General features: G+C 40.6%; 1 protein-coding gene across 4 annotated transcripts in view; it reads left to right on the top strand.

Moving 5' to 3' along the window:
* spsb4a (splA/ryanodine receptor domain and SOCS box containing 4a) overlaps positions 1-23,360 on the top strand; it is a 64,348-nt gene that overhangs the window by 22,878 nt on the left and 18,110 nt on the right. For 3 of the 4 annotated variants that reach the window (XM_079650487.1, XM_079650484.1, XM_079650486.1), the window contains exon 2: positions 7,867-8,817. In XM_079650487.1, the coding sequence (XP_079506613.1) occupies positions 8,085-8,817 (733 nt within the window). In that variant the 5' untranslated portion in view covers positions 7,867-8,084. Of the gene's footprint in view, positions 1-6,547; positions 6,602-7,866; positions 8,818-23,360 lie in introns of all 4 variants that reach the window. The other variant, XM_079650485.1, reaches the window with a different exon arrangement.

Genomic DNA, 23,360 nt, shown 5'->3' on the forward strand with positions numbered 1-23,360 from the left:
CTTTCCCCTGTCAAATGTCCTGGCACAGAACCCTATGTTCCACTTTGCACAGAGCAATTTTGGAGAACACCATGGTGAGACAGACAAGTGCCCCAATCATGAAACATGTGCACGTGTGTGGCACAGAGCTGCAATTATTTCCATGAACTGTCAATTGATCGACTAATGGAGGAATGGCTTAGCACATCAAATGTCAGAGAATAGTGACAAATGCTATTCTTGAGTTTCAAGAGCCAAGTTTTGACTCGCTTGTTTTGTTCAACAACCAGACCGAAACCCAATTGTATTCAATTCACATTAATATAAAACAGATTAGCTTGAAACAGCATATGCATTTCAAATCTGGAATTGGCTAATGTCGGTTTTGCCTTTTCTAGACAGCGCGCCGCTAGAGATTGAAATGATGATCAGTCTGTCCACCACTTTGGTCAAGTCTCAATTCAACAGCCATTAAATATATCTTTTTCATTTAATACTTTTGTTTGAAACTAACTATGTCTAAAACCAATGGCATTCATGTGCTTTTTGTTTATTGCTAATTAGCAATCATCAGCATGCTAACACACTAAGCTCAGATACCATTGCCATGTAAGCATTAAAGCTGCTTACGTAAGCGTTTCTCTCAGAGCATCACTGTGCCTAAGTGAAGCTTTACACAGCTGCTATCCTGGCTGTGGATTTATAATCTTATTGCTTGATAAATAACAACACATCTTAGTATTAGCATTGTTATTTTTCCACTAATTGACTATTTAATAAAGAAATGAATTGTTTCAGCTCTAACATTTTGTATCTCTTTAGTCTTCCTATTTTTAGTGTTTAAAACAATCCAGTAAAACCAACAAAATAAATATTTTGCAAATGTTGTTCCTGACGTTATCAAAGAATCATGGGTTGCGCTTGACTTGTGTGGGCGTGACACATTTCACCACACTCTTGTGCAAGCGGGTCGTATGTTAAATGAGGGAGCCTGCAGCAGTGCGTCATATTCAGGCACACTTTGATTCAGTTTCATTACTGCTGGGGTTGTGAATCTGCCACCTGAATCTTCTGCTACCCCAGAGAGAGCTTTATGGATGGCACTGCCAAGGCCTTCCACTTGTGTGTGTGTGTGTGTGTGTGTGTGTGTCTGTGTGTGAGATAGATAGAGAGATGAATAGGTTTTGCGTAGGTGTCCTTAAAGGAGTGCTCAATCACTGTAGCACTAATAGTCTTTCCTTAGGGCACCATGGATTCTAAAGTGTCACAGCAGCTATGAGAGGAATATAGGAACTTACTGTGTGTGTGTGTGTGTGTGTGTGTGTGTGTGTGTGTGTGTGTGTGTGTGTGTGTGTGTGTGTGTGTGTGTGTGTGTGTGTGTGTGTGTGTGTGTGTGTGTGTGTGTGTGTGTGTGTGTGTGTGTGTGTGTGTGTGTGTGTGTGTGTGTGTGTGTGTGTGTGTGTGTGTGTGTGTGTGTGTGTGTGTGTGTGTGTGTGTGTGTGTGTGTGTGTGTGTGTGTGTGTGTGTGTGTGTGTGTGTGTGTGTGTGTGTGTGTGTGTGCACATCTTCTCTATTTCAACCCGTCTAAATAAACTGCTTTTCTTTTGGACAACTATTTACTTTCAATTTCTAGATCTCCAACAACGCAATTTCGGTATTTAAGCGAAAGAGCCCGGGGAGTTTTCGGAGGGAATTTTTCATTTCAAAGAAGAGGCATATTAATATGAGCTGAGGAGGAAGATGTGGGAGAGGGAACATGATTCATTAGGGTGCGGTGACTGTAGTTACTTAGAAAAGAGTTCAGACTTTGATGGAATAAAGAAAGGGAAAGACTCTGGTTTTCTGACCGCAGTGGGAATACGTAAAAGTCATCCTTCAGGGACATTTTCATAGAAGCCAATCATCAACCAGTGTATAAAGGTAATTTCCTCTTTGTCTAGGTAACTCAGTGTTTCTCATTGAGCATGTTTACGTGTGTGCAGCTGTGTGTGAATTTGCTTGTGACTAGGTTTTTTGCAGAAAGTGCTTGTCCTGCATGCTGAGCTCGCATTGATTGCTGCATGGTAGCCGCTGGGGCATTTTAGTGGCTGGCCTGAGATAATTTGTATGAATTGATGGGGTGTCAGCTCTGCCGTAGCCTCCATGAATTTACTGGTACAGTAAGACGGGGAGAAAGGTACTGAGACGGGGACAGAGACAAATGAATCAGGGAAAAGGGATGAAAATGAAGAAATTGATCAACCAGAGATATGTGCAGGAACATAGTTATAAAGGAAATGTACAAATAGAAATGGGGATAGTAAAGTGTCTATATGTAATTCTACAACTTCCTTATAAGACCAGAGATGTCTATTTGACATATTTTTCAAATCAGCTGCAAGAAAAGTTGAAAGTCCCCGCCTGGAGTCTCTCTCTATATTTTGACATCCTGTTAGGAGCCAGACGGTACAGTTTATGTCTAGCTCTGGCATCCTCCACTACCCAGGGATTCCCTCAGTAGGAATGAATGTCAGCAATGTGAAGGGATAGTAGTTTGTTTAAAGGGGACCTATCATGCAAAATGCACTTTTCTACATCTTTTATACATGAATATGTGTCCCCGGTATGTCAGGGAACTCACCATGTGTCAGAAAACACAACCCTCTGACCCCTATCTGATACAGACTGATACAGATTTGAAGTTGTTCTGAGTCAGAAACGGGGTGCTCCGCCTATATGGGCAACTCTCCACCTATCAGGGGAATGAGAGGTTGCGTGGCATGGTAACAGCATGGTAACAGCATGGTAACAGCATGGTAACATGACGCTCGTGCCGAGGGGGGCGTGGTCAGCTGCAGCTCATTTGCCACAGAATCAGCCCTTGCAAAAACAGGACTGGAATACAGCACATAGAGCAAAATGAGGCATGGCTAAAATGCATGATCTGTTATTTTGAAAAAAAAACGTCAGACATGTTTTATATAGGTATGCCCGTCCAATATATTATTCAAATATAGCATGATAGGTCCACTTTAATCTAGTTGGCACAGCTGAGATATTATATAAATGTCTGCATCTGTTTTTCTGCGTCTTTTCATTATTCACTGTGGTGCCCAAATGTCCCCCCGAGAGTGAAAAGTTAAAAAAGTGACCAGTGTGTGAATCATTTTCAGAAGTCATGGGAATGAGACAAAGTCATGGTACTTCAGCTTCAGAGAAAATCTGTTATGTAAGGGTGGTAAAAAGTGATTTGATCTGAAATTAGGCTGTAAATTAAAGTCTTTCAGTAAAATGAGCAAACTACAAAATATCTGTTATGATGAGACACAGAAGATTACTTTGGCCTCTGCCAGTTCTGAAACTTGCCCTGCCGCCTCTCTCTGTGTTGAATTTCAAGCTTGACCAACATATCATTTGGGAAGCAATGTTTAAATTAGCCTCTCCCTTATTCTGCACTTGAATCAGAATTCAATACGACCAGAATCATTCGAATCCACTGACCCGTACAAGGAAAGTCAAAAAGTTAATTTTGCAAACTGCTGACAAATTGTAATGCAGAACTCATTGCCATTACCCAGTTAAAAGACATATGCCTCCATATTTCAGGAAGAGGCAGCTGAATTTCTCATGTGACAACCGAAACCAACACATGCAATGTTTTAGTTGCAGTTCTTTAAATGATTCATTCAACAAGGTCTGCCTTTCCAAATGGATGTCCTTCGTGTCTCAGCTGTCTTTGGGGCAAGGCATTTCTTACATGAATGACATTTTGAGAAAAACACTCCAATATCTTTGGACAGAACCAGGCTAGCTGTTCCCTCCGTTTCCAGGCTTTATGCTAAACTAAGCTACTGGCTCATAAGGGACAGGCAGATTGAGATTAATATCAATCTTTTTCCCCTTACTCTCAGAAGAAAAGTGAATACCTTTCCTCAAATGTCACTCTATTCTTTTTACGAGGTCTATAAAATATTCATAAGCATTTGAGTGCATGTTACTTGCTAAACGGAGCCCATTGTTTCCATGGGCAATACACAACAGCTGTTTCTGCTGCTGTCAGTGTCTGCAGGTGGCTGGGAGGATAACTGGTGGACCAGCTGATATGACGTGCGCTCTCAGGCCAGACATTTGTGCACGAAAGGCTGCATGACTCTCCAGCTATTCATTCTGATCCTGTGTGGCCTTGTTGGTCAGCAGCTGTCCTCGTCTGACCCTCTCAGAGACTCACAACGAATGACACACATACAGTAACACTCCACTGTACTCAACATTACTAGGACAACTCGGTTTCTGTTAGTCATAAGTGGAAAAGACATAAGGGTGTGTGTGTGTGAGACACTTTTAAGCCTGTCTGCCAGGTCAGAGCTTGTTGGACAGTAAGATGAAACAGAGTCTGAGTCCTTCTCTGATGCAATGAATACATAAAGACACACACACACACACACACACACACACACACACACACACACACACACACACACACACACACACACACACACACACACACACACACACACACACACACACACACACACACACACACACACACACACACACACACACACACACACCGCCCTCACATGCTTTTTGTGACTGGAGCTTGTTAAAAGTACAGTAGGAGAGGGAGCTGGCCCACACAACCAGCTGTCCAACCTTCTATTACTATCTCATCCTTATCCAATTTTGACAAGGCTTTTAGAGTAGTTTTGCAACTGGTTGGCTCCTTTCTTGTCTGAGATTCATAAATGTTTTTGCTGAATTTCTCTCAATTTTCTACCAGTTTATTTTCTGTCCTTGAATCCCCTGCTAAACCAGTTAGTGTTATTTGATCTTTACAAAGCACACGCTGACCACAGAACTATAGAAGTGCTGTAAAAAGTTGTCAATGTATTGATTGGCAGAAGATTCATCTGACAACATTTTAATGTTTCCTAGTTTCAGCTGGTAAAAGTTTTGAATTCCCTGTTTCCTTGTTCATTCATCTCCCGTGACAGTAAGCTTAATATTTGGATTTCAGATTGTTGGTGTATAAAGAAAGAGATTTTAAGGTGTGAACTTTGGAAATTGTGATTGTTCCCACTTTCTGTAATAATAATGATCAGCATATTACAGATGAAGAAGATAGTCTTCCATTGCAGGCTTAAATACTTGAACTACCTGGACTTTGCATATGTGTTTCATCAATCTTGTATATCTGAAAGTACAGATGAAGGAAGGGAGGGGGGAGGTTTGTCCTAAGTGAGTTGGCTGCAGAGAGAGATGGAGATAGATGGAGGGAAAGTAAACAACAGATGGCTGAAGCGTGTTGCCGCTATTAGCAGCAACAGACGCTGCGGCGGCCCATCACCAGCCTCTTGAGAGGTTACTACGCAACGGTGACCAGGGTCAGAGGTCAAGTGCCTCCTTGATGGCAGCCCAAAATGCCAGATTGTCATCCACATGCTGTGCCAGCTGAGACACACGCTGAGAGTTTGTACAGTGTTAAATTGTGTTTTTCTTTGGCTGAAGTTGGCAGTGATTACTCTGGAATCTTCCATGCAGCGTCCGCCCTGAACCAACCTGCCAGCCGTGATGACACACACTGAGGCAGCTGTGTGTCTGTGTGTGTGTCCGAGCGCTGAACTTCTCATGCTGAGAAGTGAACTGAGTGGTAGCACACATTGGCTGCACGCTGCAATGACCTGATTCACTGAGAGAGAGAGAGGAAAAAAATACAGACAGAGAATTGGAAAAAGCACACAGACAAAATGAGGTGTGTGTGTGTGTGTGTGTGTGTGTGTGTGTGTGTGTGTGTGTGTGTGTGTGTGTGTGTGTGTGTGTGTGTGTGTGTGTGTGTGTGTGTGTGTGTGTGTGTGTGTGTGTGTGTGTGTGTGTGTGTGTGTGTGTGTGTGTGTGTGTGTGTGTGTGTGTGTGTGTGTGTGTGTGTGTGTGTGTGTGTGTGTGTGTGTCACATTTCACACAGACTAACACCATGACCACACTTTTGTGGTGTGGTGGTTTGCTCGGAATATCTGCGCTTGTGGGATCTTTGTTTGAAAAATAAAGACAATGTTCTTACCAGCTCTGAAGTACTTTTGATTTGAATAAATAATGACCGTTACTCTTTGATAATTGTATTTTTGGGGTGTATTTTCAGTTCAATATTATTAGCTTTCCAGACATTAAGGAATACTTAACCTCACAATAATCATCTATATATCAATCACTCACCACTTGATACGTTTCATGTAACTTTTTCTCACATGCCTACAAAGTGAACGGAAAATCTTCAATTTTCTGGAATAAGTATCAATTTAAGTCACTACTTCATGAAAGGTGTATACCAACCATAATTTGACATTATAAAAATATATTAAAGTTTGGGGATCTGATTGCAGGGAAGTGTTAACACACAAATATGTTTTGTACTCTCCGCTTGAGGTCTGAGACGCTCTTACCAGAAGGTGCGTCAGTTCCTCTCAGACATACAAATAAATAGTTCTTGTGAAGGGTGAGGTAAAGACGAGCTGCGGATAGATGAAGCACATGAGAGAGAGCGAGTTGTGTCATCATCCACTTCCCTGTCTGCTGACTCTTTTCCTGTGAACAGGAAGCACCAGCTGCTGTTCCTGGAAGAGATAACTACGTCACTTTAACCAAACAGGTGTGTGTGTGTGTGTGTGTGTGTGTGTGTGTGTGTGTGTGTGTGTGTGTGTGTGTGTGTGTGTGTGTGTGTGTGTGTGTGTGTGTGTGTGTGTGTGTGTGTGTGTGTGTGTGTGTGTGTGTGTGTGTGTGTGTGTGTGTGTGTGTGTGTGTGTGTGTGTGTGTGTGTGTGTGTGTGTGTGTGTGTGTGTGTGTGTGTGTGTGTGTGTGTGTGTGTGTGTGTGTGTGTGTGTGTGTGTGTGTGTGTGTGTGTGTGTGTGTGTGTGTGTGTGTGTGTTAGTTGCAGGCCTTGTGTTGTGGGTTATTATTTATTTAAATATTTTGTTTTTACTTCTCAAAGCCCAACCACACCACATTGAGCAAATTGAGATTTTGGTTGTATATTAGACTCTACATATGTGTTAACTTCAGTTAAAAGTAATATCAAACAATCTGTTCCTTTTTATAACATTAATTAGAGTTTACATTTATGAGCTTATGGTCAATTTTATTCAACTGTTACCACCCCAAATCAACCAAAAATAGATAGTGAGTTAAACTTAATCTGTATAAAAAACGTATACTTAAAATGTCTCGCCCACAATGGAAACACATAACAGTAAAATTTGAAATAACACCTAAAAATAAACCCTGAATATCAGTGGTTAATGCTCTCTAGAACTTGTGTTTTGTCGTGTAAGCGGGCATGTATGTGACAGAACATAAACGGCTTGCTAATTTGACATCACTGTGTTTATCATATACTATACTGTCTTCAAAGTGTGAGGGAAAGTGTAAGTCAAGCTGACTTTTTCAACTTTGTTTAACTTCAGTAAGGGAGATACATTATTACCTGGTGTTTTTGTTTTCCTCCCGTGGTGTTTATATTTTTGCAGACTGAGGCAATTCCCATTCAAATTACATCACCTAAATGAGAGCGTGCCTGGTTCAAATCTGGGTAATGTTGCACAACTGGGGAATGTTTGTGAACGTATATTGGTATCGCTGTTTGACTTTGTGAGGAGGATGCAGGATCAGTCAGAGGAAATGTGTGTGTGCTTGTTTATTCTGTTCACAATTTATTTTCTATCAAAAAGAAAGCCACACGATATCTGTGAAGCAAGGAGTCTTGCCAACACTTGCCACTGGCTTAATTCCCTTTCTCTTTTAGTTACTCTTTTTGACTCTCTCAATCACTTTCTTTTTGTTCTAGTCCTTAAAGCTTAACCAACAAAAACCAGTTAGTTGCAGGCCTTAAAGTTCTTTCTCTTGTTCTTTTCTCAACAGGAGTGGCAGCATGTCTTTCTGAAGAAAATTGTGGCATGAAACCAGATCGCGAACATCTTCCATTCATCACCTCCTCCTCCTTCATCTCCCTCCTCCACTCTCCCGTTAGGAACTCTCACCTCAGCTCCACCGCATTGATGAGGTAACGACAAGCTCAACGCAGCGCAGCACCAACACCACCCTTCCCCCTTCCTTCTGTCAACCTCTCCACCGCAGCCATGGGGCAGAAGATCTCTGGCGGCATCAAAACGGTAGACGGTCGCGGGGAAAGCGGTGGCTCCCCTTCCTACCGGCCTTCAGCGCACCGCCGGCAGCACCCGGAACTGAGGGGCCCCGATTTCTCCAAACCTACCAGGCTGGATCTCCTTCTGGACATGCCATGTGCCGGACTGGAGACCCAGCACCGCCACGCGTGGAACCCTGACGATCGCTCGCTCAACATCTTCATAAAAGACGATGATAAACTGATATTTCACCGCCACCCGGTTGCTCAGAGCACAGACTGTATCCGGGGGCGGGTAGGGTACACAAGGGGTCTCCACGTGTGGAGGATCCACTGGCCCTCCCGGCAGCGTGGCACCCACGCTGTGGTTGGGGTGGCCACCTCAGAAGCTCCTTTACACTCAGTGGGCTACACAGCGCTGGTGGGGTCGGACTGCGAGTCCTGGGGCTGGGATCTGGGACGCAACAGGCTCTACCACGACAGTAAGAACAGGGCACACAGCACGCTGCCCTCCTACCCCTGTTTCCTGGAGCCGGAGGAGTCGTTCACCTTGCCGGACTCTCTGCTAGTAATTCTGGACATGGATGAAGGGACGCTGAGCTTCATGGTGGATGGACAGTATCTAGGTATCGCATTTCGAGGACTGAAAGGCAAGAAGCTGTATCCTGTCGTCAGCGCTGTGTGGGGACATTGTGAGATCGCCATGAAGTACATCAACGGCTTAGATCGTGAGTAACATATTCCACACTAACAACACCTTAAGGTTAAGCACTCATACTGATCGTGACAGTGGTGCTCTGATTGTGACACAATGTCACCCTATTTCCCAAGCTGTGGTAATACTTTCAGTTTGTGATGCAAGTCTGTAAAGTCTGAGATTTAATATTTGACACACTTTCTTTGGCAGCAAACAGAGTGAGAGTTTGACAGAAAGTCTACATGTTCTGCAATCTTAAAGGGAGTGATGACACCGGGTTCTCTACAGAAACACTCGGTGGTTTTTAACTGGTTATCATGTGTTTTCAAAGTATTACATGCATGGTCCGTGTTTTTGTAGAAGTCTTCAATATGACATTGCAAAATGTGAAAAGAATCAGGGACAGGTTTATTTCCAATAATTGTACATATACAATACATTTGCTTTGGTTGATTGATGCCATTAGTAATATTTGTTGGTGTGAAGTTTCTCTTATAGTGTTGTATTTAAAGACGTTGTTTAGGACCGAGCGTATACGTTTTGGTGATGGACATTTTGCTGTCCTCTGTTTTGAGTTAATTGTAATACTGTTTGAAGTACGGGAGCTGACCCTTTCGGGTGCAAACTTCATTTTCTCTTTTCCCTATTGGAGCCTCTATCAAACTGATTTATCCAGATATTACTGAGCAGCTCTTGTACTAGGTACCGGAGGAAGCATTATCCGATATTTTCAAAAAATAGTACCCTCAGGCATCAACAACAGTATTATGCCACAAGGGGTTTGTTCTGTTATGAATAAATCCTGATTTAAGCAACACTATATCTACTCTATAAATGTATCAATAGGTTATTGTGTCTGTAAAACAGTTGTGTTATTCAGTGAGAAGAAGGAGATGAGTACATAAAGGGAAGTTGGCATGTTGGGTTAAGGTATTTGAATATGGTATATTTTGTTCCAAGGCGACGCTTCGGTTTGCCTCCCCGTGTCTGTTTACATGTGTGTGTTATGAGAGAAGAGACAGGCTTTCCCTCCCAGCGCAGTCTAACCAGTGACTCTTTGAACAGCTTGTTAGAAAAGCTCTTAGACACACATTGTGGACACCTACACACACTTGCCAAGAAGGGAAAGTGTGTGTTATGAAAACACGTTTATGATCTGATTCTGCTGTCTCCCCCCTCCTGTGTTTGCAGAGCCCCATTGGTCCTATTTGATATCACAACAGAGTGTGTTTTTGTCTATTATCCGGCGCAAACCTCATAGGAAATCAATCTCTCTTTGTAGTATGTTATATCAGATTTTTCCTAGCAAAGTTATCTCAAATTTCTCTTTGAAATATTTCTTAGAAGTTTTCTGCTCTTAAGGGTCATCACCACATCAAAAGCTTTTTTCGGCACCCCTGAAAAAAAGTCACAGGCCTCATCTCAGCTTAAAATGTTATCTCTTTGGTCTTTAAACTGTAGCTGGCCGACTAAAATATGAATCATAATAAAACACTAAACAGTTGGTTGAGTTTTAACTCTTGAAAGTCTCAACCTCTGCTTTAAGACCTGCCTGACTGTATGTGTGATGTCTGGTAATCTCCCACACTCAGGCGTAGTTCAAAGTATACACTTGGGCTGTTGAAAGCCCTTCACCTCAGCCACTTCCCATTTATGGAGCCATCTGCTGAATTTCACGGCAAGTTCCTGTGATGGGCCACCTCAGAGAATATGGAGAATATTAAGTGTGTTCAAAGCCCTCACTTCCACAAGTGTATGTGCTTTACACTGTGAAATGAGGCCTGCAAAAATGTAGCAGCTTAATGCAAAGAAGAGAGTGAAGGCTGAAAGACTCAACCTGACCTTTAGGAATAGGAATGGAGGGAGTAGGTGGAGAAAAGGAGGAAAGCAGGGAGGTCTGTTACTGAAACACACATTGTTATCATGGCACAAAGCACCAAGAAAAGTCAGACTAACCGACTAAGAGGGGCAGAAAAGTAGAAAAATATTTGTTATATTTCTGTCAGGGAGCATTTGATACTTAACTGTAAGATACATTTTGTACTTAATGAGTAAGAGTGCATGGCAACATTATAGCTCTGGTTTGTTTTGACCAGCTCCCTTTTACCTATAAGGTTTAAATTCGCAAAACATTAAAAAATGTGCACAAATTGACTTTGAATGGATTATTTTGCAGTATTTTGTGGTTTGACAAGGCCTTAAAATTATACTTCCCTAAAAACATACTTTATTATATGCAACTATGCATTGTAAAACTCATAAACAAAATAAATGAAATCATATGTGTGAGTGCAGACAGACAAAACAAAGGCTTACTTGAGAGATGAGCCTCAGGTAGGGGAAATCCACTCGGACCACCAAACATGAAACAATGATTTGGGTTTCTCATTACATTCACACATAACCACATTCAAAGCTCAGAGGTCTTTTTGGATTATTAGTGTTTCGGTCGCTTCTCTGAATCTGAAACCGAGACTGTGAACAGATTAATATCTTCAGCTGCAGAGCTGAAGTAAATAGCCTCTGGGTGTTCTCTTTGTCTCAGAATGGGCCAACGGGATGATTACTGTCTGTGCAATGGCTTCTTTCAATATCGGTTTTGAATTTAATCGGCTTGTCTGCCCCGAAGATGACTCGGATAGAAAGAATGAAGTCATAATTACCTTCTGCCTGCGAGTGTAGGAGTGTGAGAGACAATGCAGTATGTGGTCGGATAGCAAACCTTTTTTTTTTTACAGCTGTGTTTTGCTGATTTCTTCCTTGGAAATCGCTAAGTGTAGCATTTGGGAAATGTGAGCGTTTCAAACTCATTGAGTGCAACATACTATAAATCTGCTCTGCATGTTTACGAGTGTAAGGTTATGACAAATACTCCGGCTAGTTTTGTAATTACTTTATCTAACAGGCCTCCCCATGAGAAGCGACTATTGGATTGTTTGTGAATTATTGTTGTGAGAGGAAACAACATGACTGCAGGGTATTAAAAAGAGATTTATCGACGTGGAGTCTGCTCGCCACACTGTTGGTTCTTCTCATCACTCTGGTTCAGACCCCGCTGCACCACGAGCGGTTGATCATCACTTTGTTCCACCTCACATCATTGCTCCCATTCCTACAGTAACACAACACACACCGGTGAGACCCATAACCATCAGCAGCACAGGTTTATGGCAGTTTTGGGAAGAAGCAAATGGTCTCAGGGAAGTATGTGCACTAATGCAAATACATGCTGAGCGAGGTTCAAACCGCGTTATCCTGTTAATGTGATCTCAATTATTCATCCTTCCAGCTTCTGACTAGAGAATTTCTTCTCAGCTTTTGAGAGGTGAACAGATACCGGTTTGCCAAATAGTGTATATTTTAAATAGTAGTGGCTGAATGATATGAACGCCATGTGTAACTCACCCATTTAGCTGGCTTTAGACACTTTCATCTGCTGCTCTCTCACACACACACACAGCCCTGCATTCTCTCTCATCGTGTCTCTAAAATTGTGCCAATTAGCGGCTCTTTGATTCGCTACAATACGAGCTGTCTGAGCTTCCTCTCTTCTCTTTGTACTCAGGCACACATCCCACCAAACTCAAAATCTGGCAGTTAAATGTTGCCTTCCTTATCACACACCACCCTGAATAGACCTTAGAGGCTACCGTTGGGTAATGATGACTGTTATCAGGTGAAGACTCTGGAAATCCAATTTGGGGGATTGGTTTTACCTTCAGTAGAAGGATTACATTTCTTTGTAGTGAAGATAATCTTAGTGTGTTTTTTGTCCCCAGTTGCTGATAAGATGCCATTACAGGTTCATTATCCAACAGACGTGATATGATTCACTCAAATCCGTTACAGCCTTGAGAAAGTTTAGCTGGGTGAAGAGACCGCTCATTACAGTGTCAGGGACTGTAAGGGAGGAAAAGAGAGAACATTTTTGAGAAGTTTGCTTGAAAAGAGAGAAAGACGAGTAAAAAAAGATAAGGGAGTTGGTGTCAAAATGAGAAGAAAAAGCAGCAGACAGAGTTAAAGTAGGAATATAAAAGCCAGGATAGCATCCTAAAAGTAGATAGTACCACATTGAAGTTTTTTCAGGAGAAGGATGGAGCCAGAATACAAAGGCAGTGAGAAGGAGGGTGTGAACAATAAGGACAGAAAGTAGAGAGCTAGCAGAGTTGTGCAGTTATGTTGGATGATGCCAACAAGGAAGTGAAACGAGAAGGAACATTGTCATATTTTCTAAGAAGTTTAAAACTGCATTGCGACACAACCACATCTATGCACCATCACTTTAACCATCACTCATGTAACTGCACTGTGTGAAAAATGCCACACACACCATAAAGCCTATACTTTAAACCCCGCTTAAAGAAATGTGACATTTGCAGCATGCAGACACAAATACTAACTCTGCGTTTCTGTTGGCAGGGATTCATTCATAGTTCATAGTTAAAATCACAAACGCTAGCTTAATCAGGCTTCACATTCCAGCAGATCTGTCAACGAGAAGTGACCACATTCTTTCGCCCTGACCTGCAGCTGTTTAGGTCATTTAGTTTTTCACCTGTAGAGCACATACTGTACACTTGTATCAGGTACAGGTACAGTAAGTTATGTTAGCATGCTGTCACCCCTTAAAAGTTGTGTAGCATTAAAGCTATAAGGATATTTTCATATCATAGCATATGTTTTTCTTCCAACAGACTTGCGTCAGAATAAAAGCTTGGGTTAGTTGATGTCATCGTTGGAAAATAAATCCTTATCTGCTATTAAATAACTAGAATGAGATCTTTTTAGATTGGTTGTTTTCTCTTACGCAATATATCAGCATATCGGAGCATGACGCATATTCATCTAACAATAATTAATAAATCCTAATTACCGCCATGATAATTGAAGTGTTTGTTCTAAATAGGAAAATGGGTTAAAGTTTTGCTTCCACCAAATCAAAAGGAAAACACACTTTCAGTTGCCCATACAGTGATATTAAGTGCAGATGTTTCTAATTTGATCTGCAGAGGGTTTGAGATATTAATCCCTCAGACGCTTTCATTACTCTATGAAGAAGTAGTCCAGAGGGATTACAGTTGATAACTATCTTTTGTGGAATTCCATTAACCTTCAGTGTATTCACTTATCAAAAAATGTGCACTAAGAAAATAATTAGATTTGTGTGAACTGATCCTTTAAAGGCAGTTATCTCTTGAAGGGTAGGATTACTGCAGCACTGCTTGGTTCCAGGCGCTTACATTTCACTCTGTTCCATTACAGGTGTTCAAGTGTATGAATTATACATCTTCCGGTTGGGCTGAGTGACTCGGCTTACTGGTGGCAGCCTGGTTTGTTAGCAAGATAGCGCTCAGAGTTTCTAAGTAACTGCTGGGTGTTGGATATGTGGGTCAGTGGGTTAGTTCTTTAGCTTATTTTAGCTGCTAGCTGCAGGCACAATGCTCTGCTTTTCATTCCTCCCTTTAATGTCTCCCTTTGATATTTTTTCTTAGTCTTTAACTCCCCCACCCTGATTTTATATGATTCCAACTCAAGCTTTTTTTTGTTTTATAATTGATCATTTAAAATGCAAACTCAAGACAATTTCCCCCTAAAATGGAGACAGCTGTTTGTCTCTGCACCCGCGCCATTATCCAAAGAAAAAGGGCTGATTCTTTTAAATGGCTAATTTACAGCAGTTACAAAATAGCTTCTGCAAAACATCAACATCAATCCATTTTCTTCCCAAGTGTAATGTCATTGTTGGATGGATGAACTATGTTCTGTGGCACTACTTTTCTTCACTTAATCTGCCAAATGCTATGGCTGATCTAATACGGCCCAAAACAATTATGACACAGAAAAGGCTGATGTATGATGATGTATGTTTGAAAGTGCCTCATGTCTTTTTCTTCATCCTCTGCTTTTAGATCTGAACCCCCCCTGCTCCAGTGGGGAACAGCGGTGTCATGTCAGCACACTCGTAATCAAATATTTATCAGCAGAGATGAATGGAGAAATGGGAAAAAGAAGCAAAGAATAAAATAACACATAAAAAAGAGGAATAGCAGAGGGGTTACTGGCAATCACACAAGAAAAGAACATGTAGAAAACGGGAAGCCCCAGAAGGGAAGCTACTCTCTAGTGAAAGATACATACTGACAAAAAGAGGGAATGAATAAAGCAAGAGTGAGTAAAATGGAAAAAGGCCATAGTAGATAGCAGCTGAAAAGATAAATAAACCACAAAATACAAACAATGAAACGGAGGCAGCAGTGAGATGTGCGAGTGATCACAGATCAAAGTGTGTCAGCTAGAAGAGTGACACACAGGAGGAGCAGAGACAAAGAAAGAAAGGAGAGATTATTAGAGGTGAAGAAGACAAGGTGTAAAGACAGTTGTGAAATCAGAAAGTTGTGTCTGGTGAGTGGTGTCAGTTCTGTGGACATCACATGTGTTAAGCAATGTAGGAATGAAAGGAGAGGGGTAGTGGAGAAACAGTCTGCTTATGAGGGCCTGCAGGGAGAAACCTTGAATGATCAGTGAAGGTTAGAGCGCTGGAGAAGGAATTAGGGATTCAGAGTCAAATGCCTACATTAATGTGTAGTAATGTAGGACTCATAGCAAACATTACATTGGAGGAAAGAGGCATCATTCATTCTTAAAGAAAGTAATACGAATCAAATTCTTATCATCGGCAGATAAGCAGCATGTGACCATGCTAACAATAGCATTAACATTGTACACAAAGTACAGATGAGGCCTATGAGTAAAACTAGAAATGCACTTATCCACCATCTCCAGTAACAGTACGGTAACTTTACAGACCCAGGCTCATATTGTTTCCGACCCACTGTGAACTGGAGCCTTTGCTTTAGTTGATCATGCAGCTTTAATTGAAGCCCTGCGTTGGTATTACCGGTACAACACTGACCTGGTTTACTTCCTGGACCGCAGACAAACTCCAAGACTGAAATAAAGCAATCTTTGAGGCTAGCAGTCCAGTCCAACACATTTACATACTTCATTAAGTGCTGTTTATCCTCAAAGCTAGACACTACAGTTTTATTTATTTTTCTTCTTTTTGTCTGCTTTAATTGTCTTTATCGGCTTCCTCTCATTGATTACACCACATTATTGTAATGAACAATATGTGACAGTACTCTTATTTAACATAGGTAAAGGATGGCATTTGGATAAACTCCTTCAGAAAGCCTCTTTTGAAACCTGGATGCACTACACTACGTTAACTCCCTGTACCTTTACGGGAATCCTTTTGCATTACTATGATAGTGATTCACAGATATAGCTGTCTCTATAGCAACCCCGCTGCCAACACCTTCACCTAAGTACCTCGAAGATATTAAAAGCTGAAAGCTGGAAGCTTTTGTACAACGCAGAGACAATAGAAATAAAACAATAGAAAGTGTTTGCTACCCGTGCTTTACTTACAAACAAAATAGCCTATTTCAATATAATTGATGGTAAGATAGCAGCCTGATGTTGATGAGCAGATAACTAGTCTTCTTTTATTGATTGGTCACACTTGCCCCTCTTTTTAAATCTATTTAATAAGCACTAAATCAATACTCAATGTGTGATACAGTCCATTTAACCTTTAAAAAATAATTTGACTTCCAATGAATATAAAATGGAAATTTATTTATTTGAAACAGCAGAGCTCATTTTTATTTCTAGCGTGTGTGTTTGTTTTTCCATGCAAACATGGTATGATTCTCCAAGGAGTCCATGTGCAACACCAGATCTACTGTTTGCTTTCTGCCAGCCTGCTGCCACAAACAGGACTAGATATCAGCAGGCCTGCTAGCTTAGTTACCAACTGTCAAGTGAATATTTTTACCCCACATTTTGCATCGTTGAATAGAAATTAATAATTAGTAAGTACACCCAGAGGAAAATGTTGGAGTATTCTACATTGCATCATTTTTACTTGACTTTAACATTTATTGCATAATTTTCCTTTTGCCTATTTATCTTAACATATTATTATTCACATTATCGTTCTTATGAGACCTGATGCACACAGAGGAGTAGAGATGGAGAAGCTGGCATAAGGATGGTTAGGCAATGACTGATCGACAAGACGAGGGAATAAAACAGAGTTCATGGGGAAAGGATGTTGGAAAAGACTAAAAGGCCACTTTGGGAGAAGAAGAAAAATGTGAAATCCTTACTTCCCTGGGAGACACCTTCCCTACGGGAGCCGACCAGTTATCATTTCCTCACAGTACCAACTCAGTAAGTGTTAAAAGCCCTGTGATTAGTGTTATTGGTTTTGTGTAAAACAGAAGTGGCCCTGTGAGTTGAGAGAAGATCACACACTCAATTTCCACAGAAAGAAAACCAGAGGGATTTCACACCTGATTATGGCACCATCTATACAATTTCTCTGTCAGGAATTATGTTTTCCCCCTTATCTTAATACACTGTTTGTATGTATTTGTCATACAGAGATTGAGAAAATATGTCCTGATATTTGTGTTGGAGGAAAGACATCTGATTTACTGTATTAGGACTTATAAGCTATGTTGTTTCTTGGAGCAGTTAAGGCTTCGGGAGCCCTATTTAAAGGCAATTTTATTTCCTAAATTATACCGCAATAAAACCTTTTCATGCACGACAACACCTGAGACTCAAAGAGATCCATGCAAGCGGGGAAATCTGAAAAGCTGAACTCAGCTTTGAAAGCCCAGCAGTTGCTTTTTACAAACCCATAAATACCACATTAAACACAGACTAGACTGTCATTGGTGGCCACGCGTTCCCAGACACAAGGGGCTTCTTCGGATGAGGGTTTTCACAAAGATAGATGAAGAAAAAGAGTATTACCTGTTTGACATGCATTGGAAAAACGTGGGGGCGTGTTATGTTAGTCATTGGGGAATAAATGCAAAACTATCCAAACCAAAGTGAAAATGATTAGGATGCCAGAGCCGTTGGTGACCACCGATTCAGAACATCATTGTTTTTATTTATTAAATCCGACAGACACACACAGGTCCAGTATTATTAAAGGGGCGATCCAATCACTCTCTGTCCCTATAATGACAGACCAGTAATGAATGAGCGCAGGATAATCATACCCAATCTTTGTCTCCCTGACGTTACCAATTTACTGACTGCATTCCTTTTGTCCGCTCTCTTGGATTCAGTTAAATTCAAAGGTCTGGGCTCTCTCTCTTTCTCTCCCTGCCTGGTGACAGGAATCTGTCATACATCATTTGTGAGCCTTCAGCTGTATCACCACATTTAATTATTGTACTACGAGCAAAGAGACCAGTAAGTCAGCATACAGGCACTCGTATAACACATCTTTTGGTATGAGTTAGTTACGACTGATGTCTCGCTTACGACCAATAAGGGGAACTAATATCAGTCTGAACTCACTCTAAACTGTATCCACATGTTGTTGACATGCTGTACTTTTTAGAACATTTAGTAGTGTTGCTGTTTGCACATCTTGAGAGAACGATGTCACGACTTCGTCAGATGGACATGTTTTGTCACGATCTTAAAGGTTTCGTAAATGTCTTTGAAAATCCTTCTCTTGACCTTTTTTAAAGTTGCCAGCATGTTTGCTCTTTTCCAGCAATTTACTAGTTCACACCAACCTTCGCACATGGGTACTCTGCTTTTTGTTGCCACGGAGCAGCTCCACTGGAGCCGTCATGTCAAAAAGTCTCTTTCTGTCATAACTCTCTTTTTACGCTCCTCTAAGCGGCATTGCTCTTTCCCTTTTCCTTTTTTTCCTCTAGTGCATCCACAGGAAACCATGTTTTTTAGATAGATGGATAATTTATTTTCATGGATCAATAATTATCAGTAATCAGAATTGATTACCCTACCCCCGACTTCATTTGAAAACATGACCTTTAATTTTCCCACCAAAGTTAGCGCTTATCTGCCAGTTTTAATATTAGAAAATCCATACAAATAGGCAATGGACTCCTTTGCAATTGTCCAGAGACTGGTGGCTTTGAGGAGTGCATATTAATCGTATGTTTTACGCATGAATACATTAAATGTTTGCTTTAAACCGTCATGTTTCTTCACTAGCAATCGGAGTAGTTTTTATTTTATCTTCATTACAGTGCAGTTCAGACATTGATACTCTGTCTTTAGATGTACCAAGTCTATACTTCTTCCTTTGTCAGGATCAGTAGCTTTAAAACTCAGTCTGATACCTGGGTATCTGGTGGATGTGATATTTGTGAGGTATAGGGAAATTAATCATTGAGTGTGCCACAAAAAAGGAAAACCTGAGGACTTTGCCTTGCAGTTAATCGTATGTAGCTGCATTGCAGGTGGTTTCGCCTCAGTGGTTTGGAGCAGAAGAGTGTATGAGCTGTTTACGAACCTCATGGTAGAGAAGGGTATTTTGCTTTTTATGTCTTCAACGTTTTTCTAGCCTCACATAAAGAAATGACAACATTATCTGAACACTGCAGGAGTCTTTGTGCTTTTTTTCTGTTATTACCTCATCTCCTCTGTCAACTAGAGTAGGCTCATAGAAAAGAGAGCATCATGTGTACTTTACACCTATGTGTGTGTGGCACAAAAACAAAAAAAGACAAAAGTTAAACTGTGTGATAAACCATCCAACCAGGCAAATAGGAATACAATTAACCATACACCCAAGTTCAAGACAAGTTGTTATTAAGACACATTTCTTAGAATTTAGAACAGATTTGTAATAATGTTTCCCCCCGTTGCCTATCTTTGTGGAAAGCTAGGCTAATCATGTCCTTGAGCTGAATCTGTTCTGCACGCTCTCTGAAGAAATATAAATTGATCCCATGGTCTAACATAAACAGTTATTTTTCGTTCTGCTGTTGATGCTCATACAGCGATCAATAATTGTTTAAGCTGTGGCTGTTCACAAAAACTTGAGAGAACATTTCAACCTTTGTATCTAGTTTGTGTTGCTTAAGTTTTGTTGGTAGCCCACAGACTAGGTCAACGGGTCATTTAACATACAAAACTGCACGTCTCAATAACTGTAGTGAGTGATTATGCTAAATTATCGGAAAGAGGCCCACCACATAGAAGAAATTACAAAGGACTGAAACGTCCTCAGTTAGGTTATGATGACTACACACTCCATACTACATTTAGTCTAGTTATTTTACTTAAGAAGACCATCACATCACTACAAACTGCTGTTATGCATTATCAACTACTGTTGCTCAGTAATGTACTCATGATGGTAGTACAATTAAGAACAATTGCTCCCAGGATGTGTAGTAGTATGAATATATTTATATGAATCGTTGCTAGCTACAAAGTAACAACTAAATTCAGCTCGAGCTGCTCATAGGAAACTGACTGTTGTTAATGCACAGACATGCAGAGATTCAGGGATGAATGCACGTTGCTAGGTTACCTAAAGTGAGAAAAAGTGACAAGAAAATGGCTAAAGCTTCATCAGATTGTGTTCAGACCACTGGCTCCTTCATATTGTGTTTTCAAAGGGAAAGACATGCTGATGAGCATCCTGCTGCGGCTCAGAGAACACTTCTTGCACTCTGCGCTTAAAGTTAAAATGTCTCAGCTTTTGGCTAAAGAACATCAAATAGGTTGTCAGTTGTCTCATAGCAACAGCAGTAGCCATGACGAGTGCTTGCTTCAAACAGCTGTTGCGTTGCCTGATAGATAAAAGGTGCCTGAGGATCAAGAGCCAAAGTTGTTTTTAGGTTGTGTCGTGATTTTCTTTTCCACTGCACTCTTAAACTGTAAGCTTGATGTTTGAAGGGTAAGCCACTACAATGTAAGATTCCTCTTTATTAAAATAAGGTCACTTCTACTTTTTGTACTTTACTTTACACCTGATTAGCAGTGAAAAGAACTATAACATAAGAGAGATGTTCTGATAATTCATAATATTGGCCCTTATTTCAACCTCAATGACTGCTTTAACCTGTTAAGCCCGCGGGGGCAAAAAACAACAATATTCACGAAACTGTGTCTCAGGGCTTCTTAACATTTAACAACCTATGAATGTGTCATACCCACTTAATGGTAAGAAACTCAGCTAACTGACGATAGGAACCATTTTTAGCTAAACGAAACACAAGGGTAATACTAAGCCTCTGAATTAGCACTGAGCAAAAAAATGCTAACGCACGAGCACAGAACACACGGTAGAAATATTTTATTACTTATCAGATCTGCACAAACAAGATATCAGATTTAAAGCTGAGATTCCACAGATTCTAGAGGTATAAGTATCATCACTGCGCGACCAAAACTCAGGCAGCGAAGGCAAACCCAGACAAGACACAACGTAGCTTTAAGGAGCCAAAACGGCAAATACGTCTTACCTTTGCTGTTTTCTGATCAAAAGCTGTGTTCAATGGCATTAAAACGATTTAAAAACACTGCTGAACGTTAATCCAATGTGTCTGTGTCACTCTGAAATGATTACTGATAATCCATCATAACATTTTTGTGAAAAACTGAGATTCATCTTTCATATAGTGTATGAGAGGTACAACCCAGCTTCCGGTTTTGGGCCATCTGGCTGCTTATCACTCTATTCACCAATGGTAATGTTTAGGTGGATTTTAGGAACTTCCCCTCGATTCTATTGGCTCTAACGGTTCAAAAAAGGTGTCAATCATCAAAATCAGGGGTTCCAGAGATATGGAAAAAATGACCCCAGAAGTGTTTTTTTCTTTTCTAATCTCTCTAAAAAGGTCAAATATCACTTGTTTTGCATCAATCTTGATACAGGGTACTTATTATATGTTATAGTTTGGATTCCTAAAGCTTTTAGTCTACTATCCCATCATTCAAGGGTGGTTTTCACTATAAGTCATGTTTTCTTTTTGGACGGACACTAACATTTACACTCTTTTACTATGTTCAATCTGAATTTACTTTAAAAAAAAAAAATTCTATATTGATTCTGACTTTTCTACATCCAACTCACAGGTTTATTATTGCTTTGAGAAAAAAGATGATTAATTTACCCCTTTTTAGAAGTGAAGTTATAGTCATTTGTTCTGGGAATGTCATTTTCGAGCCTGAGACCTGGAAAACAGGCTCAGGGCTTAACAGGTTAAATATTGTGTAACCACAGTATGTCTTAAGCCTGCACAGGTATGTCGTAGTTGGCAGATATTTAAGTTGAGAATCAGCAGCTACAATATTCTATGATCTCATTCTACATATTTGCACAATGGAGTCCAATAAAAATGATAATATTCACAATTTCCTGTTGATTTACAGTTATATCATATATACAAAGACCTTGAGCTAGAAGATGTTCCTTTGTGCTGGATGGATACAGGCCCACATTTAGAGTCTTCAGTTTTACTTGAACCATGGTCTGTAGACCAAAAGGTCAACTTATCCTAACTTGTTCTAGTTATATCTTGTTTAACTCCCATAAACGATAACACTTTTTTTTATTTAGACGTCATTTATTATTCACAAAGAGTGTAAAAGTACTCTACCGATCTTGTGTTGTACTCCTACGACATTGTCAAACTCAGAATGGGCTTTCTCTTTTCTAAAAAATATTAAATCATGTTGTATTCAATGCAATCATATTTTGTCATAGCCTGGCACCTACATTACCCAAAATACAACGGATACAGCTCAGATTTACTGCAGCTCCCTTTTAAAGAAACAACATTTCTTATACAACTTCTTATACACATATCCAATACATTAATATATACTTGATGTGTTATGGAGTTCCCCTTTAATGCTTTCTTTTAGGTCACAGGCATAGAACAACTTTAAACTGAAAGCAGGGTCCAGCTCCACAACAACCTCTCAAAACAATGTATTACATTTTGGAATCAAGCTGATACTTGTGCCATGCAGAGACATGCATGTAGGCTTTGATCCTAAACCGATACACTTGCAAATGATTTCTCTGCTGCAGAGTAACGAGGAGGAGCTGAGAGCCTCTGGTGTAGTGTTGCAGTGAAACCCTGTAAACATACTGTATCTCTCAGAGGCTCGTAAGTGGTGACACACAGAAGACGCCTCAAACAGAATTAGCATCACAGTGTCTTTCCATGTCTAATTAAAGGAAGCTGTTCAGAAAAAAAGTATCGTCTGTAGCTGACATCCCTCTAATGCTCTACTGTACCTCACACATCGATACGATGTTCCCCATCATTTTCTTCTCAAAAGATGCATTGACCAACAGCAGTCACCAAATCCAGTGTGAGGGACAGAGAGGTTTGTTTTTTCAGATTTTTGTGTATTTTCTGATTTTCTGGCCCAGTCTGATGTCCCAGGCCGACACCGACCTCGTTGGTTACGTCACGACTGACCTTGTGTGGATCATGACTGTGAGCCAGAGATTGGGATTAACTGTCTGTGTCATCCGAGGAGAGGCAGCAATTCCCTGAAGCCAATTGACGATTTGGTCAGATATAATAAAATGGATGTTCTGCTATAAAAATAACTGCAGGCAGTCACATTGATTGCCTCATTGTGAGGAAATGAAAATAATAATGACAACCTCAATGTCCAGCAACATTTCTCCTTCTTTAGTGCCTAACTTTTTAGAGTAAAAGATTCCTGCATATTCTCACGTTTCAGAAGCATTGCCAG

The sequence above is a fragment of the Notothenia rossii genome (assembly GCF_949606895.1).
Source record: "Notothenia rossii genome assembly, chromosome: 9".
In the NCBI taxonomy this organism is placed as follows: Eukaryota; Metazoa; Chordata; class Actinopteri; order Perciformes; family Nototheniidae; genus Notothenia; species Notothenia rossii.